Raw genomic sequence first — 7,385 nt, 5'->3', positions numbered from 1 at the left:
ATCTACTCTTTTTTTTCATGCATTCCTTCTCTCCAACTTTTCCCAATTGATGAAGTGCTTTATCTACCCCGATTTCTCGCATTAAAGCGTCTCATCAGTGTCGTGGTCATGTTACACGTGGAATTGACTTGTCTAGCTTATTTTCACCCTTAGTTTTAACTTATAAGGATTAAGGAGATTAAATATATTTTTGGGTGAAACACAAATTTTTATTTATCTAATTCTCTTTCTTCAATTAAAGTTAAAGAAAAAATGGATGTTTTACTCGGTGAGTAATTATTTTCCATTCAACCTAACAAATATTTTCATGATACTCTTAAATACCAGGTCGGGAAGACGCGGAACTGAAACATTTGTAGAAAAAAGGGAGATGAAGATCTTCGGGAAGCGAATATTTCCAAGACAAGTCCTGCTTTTAGCTTCTGGGTATGTATTTACTTCTTCGATATATCTTGCAATCCTGTTCTTAGTCTTCTCCTTCGTCGATGACTGAATATTTGACAATCGTTAAATTGGTCCCATATTTGGATGCAAACATGATGATAATATCATAGGATCCTGTTCCTGGGTTCGACAACGTACGACGTTCACAGATCGATAAAGCAAAATGAAACACCGCCATCGGCAGAGCAACTCCGGGAACTCGAAGACTACCTCAGCTCTGTTCGCCGTCCTCCTAACTAATACGTGACTCGATCTGCACGGTTCAAATTTGGCCACGTATGGTGTATTTCTTCTTTTTAATTTTATTAACAACCATTTAGTATTTTCTTTTAATATATGTATTACTATATTGCGTTTGGAATTTGAGTTTTGAAAACTCCAGCTCTTACAAGTTACAATCCTTTTGAGGGGAGATATACATAATTGTTTATCCCCGGGGGTAAGAGTTAAATCTATCATTCGGGGGACTAATGATGGATAAATCATACCCGGACTCGTCACGGGGCTAACACGAAGAGTGGGTCGAGAAGCGATCAACCTGGGAGCACGACCCGGGTCCATTCGGACCATGGGCCGACCTCCACCAGGTCGGAGGGGCCGACCTCTGGGGGTCCTTGGAGCTGAGCCCCGTGCTCGGCCCAGGACCCCGAGTCTTGGTTGGGCGCGGTCTTTCAGGCGCAAGACGCGGTCCAAGGCTGTTAGAGTGGTTTTCTCCGAGTTTTTGGGCCTACAACTATAGTATATAAACATGCAATATTGTCCAAATAAGACATCTTCATCTACTTTGTGCTAACGACATTCTTGTCATATTATTACATAATCTTGTAATAACTTTATCCTTTATTCAATATATAGAATGCCTCTGAAGTACACTTTGATCCATTACATGTCATACCCTTATAATCTTATCGGGTTTATTGATTCGGGCTATCCGGGTTAATTAAATCCATCACGTAGCTCTAAATATTACTCACTATCCACATTGGTAGAACCAATTTTCAAGGCCCTCCCCATTAATGACATTTGGTTCAGATTTTAAGAAAATTTTGATGAGGTGGAAGAGGGAAGTAGGAGAGAGAAATGGGTTTGATACCTCCTGCAAATTCAAGGGTTTTTAGAAAATATGGGTCCCACTACTTTGGAAGAACAGCCGCACAGTCACGCGTTGAAGCCAAAAATGGCGCCCAGCTGGCGCGTGCACTGCACGAGGCCGCTGGGCGCGTTAATACGCCAGTTTTGCGTTTTTTTTTTTTTTGAAATCAACTTTTTTTTTTCCTTTTTTTTTTTCTTCCCTCACATTTTCTCTTTCATAATCACACTTATAAAAACTCCTCAAAATTCACACCAAAATCCCCACTATTGAGGAAGGCCTTATAACTCATTCACAATCATGGACTAATAGCCAGCACAACCACCGAAATAAAACAACACAAAATCATGTGAGATCACATATTTATTATTTTATATATATTATGTTCAGCACTCCACCTTGTAAAAATCTATCATGTAACAAAGACTAAAAGTGTGGCGCAAAAAAGGCTTATTATCATTTAGAACAATTTCACCCGTATTTAGATGCAAGGCATAAATAATAACGTTATTTTCTAAGGCTACACAGCTATTTTGTAATAGAGTATAAGTTTATTAGGAATGGAACGTAGAGAAAATATAAAAATAATAAAACACGATGAGAAAGGGAAATACGGAGTATAATAAAACTGGATCGATCAGATCAATTTTTGTGGTTGATGCATGAGGTCCAACACTTTGTTCCAAGCAGGCCTGCCAGAGATGTCAGAATACCAAGCATTTAAACACTTCCTCTCACTCACCAAATGCCCAAAACCACCTTCATTGGTCAAGAATCTGAGGCTGGGGAGGTGGCTAAGATCAGCCAAGGAGAAGAAATCCCCGGCAAGGTATTTGCTCTTCGAAAGCCTTTCTTCATAAACGTCCAACACTTTTCCCAGCTTTTCTGCACATTTCTTGACCACACTCATATCGCTGGGCTGTCCCATGCTGGGGAACACAAACATCTGAAGAACCATGTTGTAGACTAGGTCGTTGTAGTTGTTGGATTCCACTTCTAGCCATTGATCCACCACGGCTCTCTCTTCCATTGTCTTTCCCATTAGGTTCTTGCCTTTTTCTGCATATTTTGTTGCGTAGTACCTTATGATCGCCCTAGATTCTATACATCACAACAAAAATACAGTTATGATATAATGGAAATTAATGGGTTAGGTAATCCTAAATAGGGATCTCAATGCGGGTCGGTCCGTCCCACTGTGGACCTATTGTTTCACGGGCCGACTAGCGGGCTAAGAACAGTGTGACCCTAACTTGCTCCACGTGGATTGGTAGGCCCGCGAGTCGGCCCACGGGTTGACTTTTTTTTTTTTTTTTTTTTTTTTTNTTGACTTTCTCTTCATTAAATATTCTTCACTTTTGCAATGATCAAAGCATGAACATCTTTTATATATATATATACACACACACACATACAAAATAGGGCCTGGTAGCGGGCCAACCTCGTTAGACTCGCTCTTTCATGGGCCATCTTTTTTGTGGCCATAACCTGCTCCACCGCGGGGCGGGTACTAGTCAGGTCGCGGGCTTCGACCCACTTTGACAGCCCTAATCCTAAACCCACAGAACCCCACCCCTAAAATCACTGTAAAGATAGATAACATGTCGCGCAATCAGCACATATTTCTTTTCATTAATATTACAATTGCATATATATGTTTTTAACTCAATGACTCAACTGCACATGTAGCCTATTTTATCTTTATTCTAAAATAATACTCCGAATTAGTTTGTTGTATAATTTATACCGAAAAGCTTGAAGTCTCCATCCTCAATAGCCGGAACTTGTCCGAAGGGCTGCAAGGGATCACATTCAAAAAATACATCATCATCACAACATCTATCGAAACTCAATTCTTGATGATTTAAAATATTGAAATATACCATTTATCTCGATCAACGACATAAATAAATGTGTTTAGATGAGAATTTGTACCTGGCGGCGCAAAAACTCAGGAGTTTTGTGCTCGAAGGACTTGAGGTCAATGTGGATAAGCTCAAAATCCACACCAAGCTCAAAGAGACATGCCATCACCCTCTGCGGACATGCCGCGGTTGCAGAACCGAACACCTTAACTACCATACTCAAACAACTAACACAATATTAATATTGTAACGATCGAATTAATGTTGGTGGATTATGGCTGTGTGTTTTTTTCCCTTTTCTTTTTATTTGAATTGCATATTCTGTTCCAATTTCAGGATCTCTTTATAGTATTTTGTTAGAGGGGGGCATTTTATCTCTTATGCATGTTGAGGATTGTCTGGGGGTTGGCACGCGATTTTGGTTTATTCGGTGGTTGACTGGGGCCCATCGCGGGTGTTCACTTACCGTCTCATGTGGGCTCACACACCAGATTAATTAGTACTTGAACTCATTTATTGTAGCTTTAATTTCATAACATTTAATCATATGATTTTATTAATATTGTCAAATTTGATCATTTATTATAATTTTGTCAAATTAATTTTAATTTCTAGTACAACATGATATTTTCAAAACGTTAGCCCCTCCTCTTCTTTTTAGTAAAGAAAAATTTGTAAATAATGTACAATAATTTGAAAAAAAATTTAAACGAAAAAAAAAAACATTTTTATTACTATGGTATGTTGTTTATTATATGGTTTATAGCGTTTTAAAGCATAAATAGAAGATTAACATTATAAAATTATTGTATGCATATATTTTTTTAAAAATTAATGTTAATTTGATGAAAATTATAACATATGACCAAATACATCATTGTCAATAAAGTCATAAGACTAAACATAGTAAAATCATAATCCTCTAAAAATAAAACTTTCTCATGAGAAGTGTACTATTAAGAAGCAAACTTTTTGCTACATGTTGAGCAAAAAGGCCAAGAGGTAGATCAAGTTTATCGTCTTAACAACTTACTATTAGTTTATTACATATAAAATGACATATAAGAAATATATATTAGTCTATAAACTCATACAAAAAATTATAATTCTCCCACTTAGTTACCCTTCTTATAGGGAAGGCAATGGGGTGAGACAAGCCAAGGGCAAGGAGTATTACTTAGCAGAGCCATCTTCCTAGGTCTTTCACACTAGCAGAGCCATCTTTACTTGAGTGGGTCAATTGACCCCATTCAAAATTTAATATTTACGAAGTATTACTTATAAATATATATACTTTGTGAAAATTTTAAAATTAACACCAATAAAATAATATAATGGGGTCAACATATACGTAGAAAAAATTGATTCTTAAAACATAATAATAAAAAAAATTGAATAACTCTTTTTTCACTTTTTTGTGTGGTGTGTCTCAATTCAATGAACTCATATATGGCTCTCTTTGAATTTTCACCCATGTATATTTTTGACAGTTGATAGTCAACTTTAGATTTATATCATTGATATGCACCCTTCTAACTTTGCATTTTCTAATATCAAGGGGTTTGATTCTCTTTTTGAAATACTAATTGAGACAAAGAAAAATAGTGTATAACCATTAGTTTTTTTTTTTTTTTTTTTAACTTGTGAAACTAGCTTTAATATTTCCAGTGACGACTACAAGCGTTGAAAGAGCTTTTTCAACAATGAAAATAGTGAAGAATAGATAACGCAATTGAATGGAGATAATTTGATGAATGATTATTTGTTTATTTTTATTAAAGAGATGTGTTTAAAATCGTTGATAAAGAAAAAATTATACAACATTTTTAAAGTATGAAAACATGCTGTAATTAAATTTAGTATATTGACACCACTGAATTTGAATCATTGTTTCAACACACACACTATCAAGGTTTAGAATTGGTCCGACGAAGCTGGGCGTACAAAATCTTTAATATAAACCTAAAAATGTCATGTAGCATCCGATATAATTGCTGAACAGATAATATATAATTGGTCAGACGAAGCTGGGCGTACAAAATCTTTAATATAAACCTAAAAATGTCATGTACCATCCGACATAATTACTGAACGGATAATATATAATTGGTCAGACGAAGCTGGGCGTACAAAATCTTTAATATAAACCTAAAAATGTCATGTGCCATACGACATATAATTGCTGAACGGATAATATATAAATAATCATTCACGTGTGTGGAAATTGGCTATGAGAAAATTCATTGAAGACAATCATTCACGTGTGTGAAAATTGGCTATGAGAAAATTCATTGAAGACAAGAATTCTCTGTTAGAGAGCATGAAACTTGAAGAGGCATACTTGGAAGTGAGGGAGGAACTGAATTCACTATCTACTGTTGATTTTACATTGCAATATTACAAAGTTGTAATGTACAGAATGCTTTCAGCTTCTTCAGTACAGTATTACACAGTATAATAATTTGTGTTCAAGCTTTAGCCAGAGGGGAAGCAGTTGTTGATGGTCGAATCACAGCTTTTGCATATGCAATAGGCAATGCAAGCAGTTTCTTTGGCTTGCTTACATAGGCTCTCCTTGTGAAGTTGTTGTAGTCGTTGGCTTCGATCTCGTCCAGTATCTTGCGGTACAACAGCAGCGACGCCCACACCTGAAACACGAGAGGTCGATATAGTAATATAAGGATGCGTTTCATTCATTTCAACTAAAAGTTAAACTGATGGTGACAACTTCTATTCGGGGACTTCAATGTAAGTGTGTTCGAGTTATATAGCTACACGAGTCTAGGGCAGAGGCCAGTGAAGGGCCAAGCCCAGCGGCCAGCACCAGGTGGCTAGGGGATTGCTGGGTAGAGGAGGCCTGAAGGGCCAAATCCAGCACCCTGCCTCTCGAAAATGTGGTAGAAGTATAAAGAAACAAAGTTGTGTTTTGGCTACGAGTTATAGTGGCGTAATGGTAAGAGCTTGATACTAACCACGAGCGATTTTAGTTTGAGTTATAGGTACTTACTGGCCATCGACTAGCGGAGCTAAGTTCAGTCACGCCTCTCTCAGCCTCGTCGAAGAACTTCCTTGCTCTCTTGATTTGCTTCTTCATGAAGTTCCTCCACTTATCAGTAACTTTTGCAGCATATATATCGTCATCAGAGAGTCCCGCTTGAGCTAATTCATCTTGAGGTAAATAGACCCTCCCCCGTCTGGCACTGAACAAAAAAGCCCAAATGTAAGGAACTAGGAAATTTTTTTAGTTTTTATCATCTGTTATGATACCAGTTCCATTCATTGCAAACCGGGAATCTGCCCCGTAAAATTGTGGAATAAAGCTTTCATACTTACTCCTCGCCCACGTCTCTGAGAATGTTGGTTAGTTGATTTGCGATGCCTAAAGCCAAAGCGGCATTATAGACACTCTCTGTAGTTGCCTTTGATTCGGGCGCAATGCCCATAACCGGGACACTCATCAAACCAACTGTACCAGCAACGTAATAACAGTACAGATATAGCTCATCAAAGTTATCGTATCTCGACTTCCAGAGGTCCATTCGCATTCCTTCAATCATATCCCTAAAGGGCTGCAATAAAAAACGTTCAAGAATTAGAGGTTCATGTTACTAGTTCAGCGACAGTAAGCAGATCAGTTATAATAATCGACAAAGGATCAATTCGAATCGAGATACTGATAGTTAATTCGACTTACAATCTGCAGCTTTTAAAGAGAAACTTGAATTATTAAATATTAGACAGAAAAACAGCTGTTTGCACATGCCCTTAAGCTGAAATGGAGGCTAAAAGCAAAAGAAGCATATAAACGAACATGTTGGGTTTTAAAATTCATTCCCACAAAGGACTAAACTTTAAGAAACGAAGGTCCATGTGCGAATTTTCATACTGCCACAGTTCAAAGCTCACGCTAAAATGGAACCCGAATATATGAATCAATCATAGTCGGGGGGGGGGGGGGGGGGGGGGAAAAAAAAAAAAAAAAAAAA

General features: G+C 37.3%; 2 protein-coding genes and 1 long non-coding RNA gene across 4 annotated transcripts in view; 1 reads left to right on the top strand and 2 right to left on the bottom strand.

The window, feature by feature from the left end:
* The first annotated feature begins 222 nt into the window (after window positions 1-222).
* Window positions 223-1,314, top strand: LOC116014292. The gene is made up of 2 exons (XR_004097377.1): window positions 223-426; window positions 555-1,314. It is a non-coding gene; the product is annotated as an uncharacterized LOC116014292 (long non-coding RNA).
* Window positions 1,315-1,969: 655 nt separating this feature from the next.
* Window positions 1,970-3,724, bottom strand: LOC116012537 (glutathione S-transferase F11-like). The gene is made up of 3 exons (XM_031252096.1): window positions 3,470-3,724; window positions 3,282-3,330; window positions 1,970-2,635 (listed from the first exon to the last, which is right to left on the bottom strand). The coding sequence occupies exons 1-3, from the start codon at window positions 3,614-3,616 to the stop codon at window positions 2,172-2,174; spliced, it is 660 nt and encodes a 219-aa protein (XP_031107956.1). The 5' UTR covers window positions 3,617-3,724; the 3' UTR covers window positions 1,970-2,171.
* A 1,937-nt stretch (window positions 3,725-5,661) lies between these two features.
* The window catches only part of LOC116013454 (phytoene synthase 2, chloroplastic), a 4,207-nt gene continuing 2,483 nt past the window's right edge, over window positions 5,662-7,385 (bottom strand). The window contains exons 4-6 of one of the 2 annotated variants that reach the window (XM_031253223.1): window positions 6,733-6,968; window positions 6,407-6,599; window positions 5,662-6,047 (exon numbers count right to left, since the gene is read on the bottom strand). In XM_031253223.1, coding sequence (XP_031109083.1) covers window positions 5,868-6,047; window positions 6,407-6,599; window positions 6,733-6,968 — 609 coding nt within the window. In that variant the 3' untranslated portion in view covers window positions 5,662-5,867. The remainder of the gene's footprint in view (window positions 6,048-6,406; window positions 6,600-6,732; window positions 6,969-7,385) is intronic. The other variant, XM_031253222.1, reaches the window with a different exon arrangement.

Source organism: Ipomoea triloba, chromosome 3, assembly GCF_003576645.1.
Source record: "Ipomoea triloba cultivar NCNSP0323 chromosome 3, ASM357664v1".
Classification (NCBI taxonomy): Eukaryota; Viridiplantae; Streptophyta; class Magnoliopsida; order Solanales; family Convolvulaceae; genus Ipomoea; species Ipomoea triloba.
Note: the sequence above shows the minus strand (reverse complement) of the source record. Positions and strands in the feature narration are given on the sequence as shown.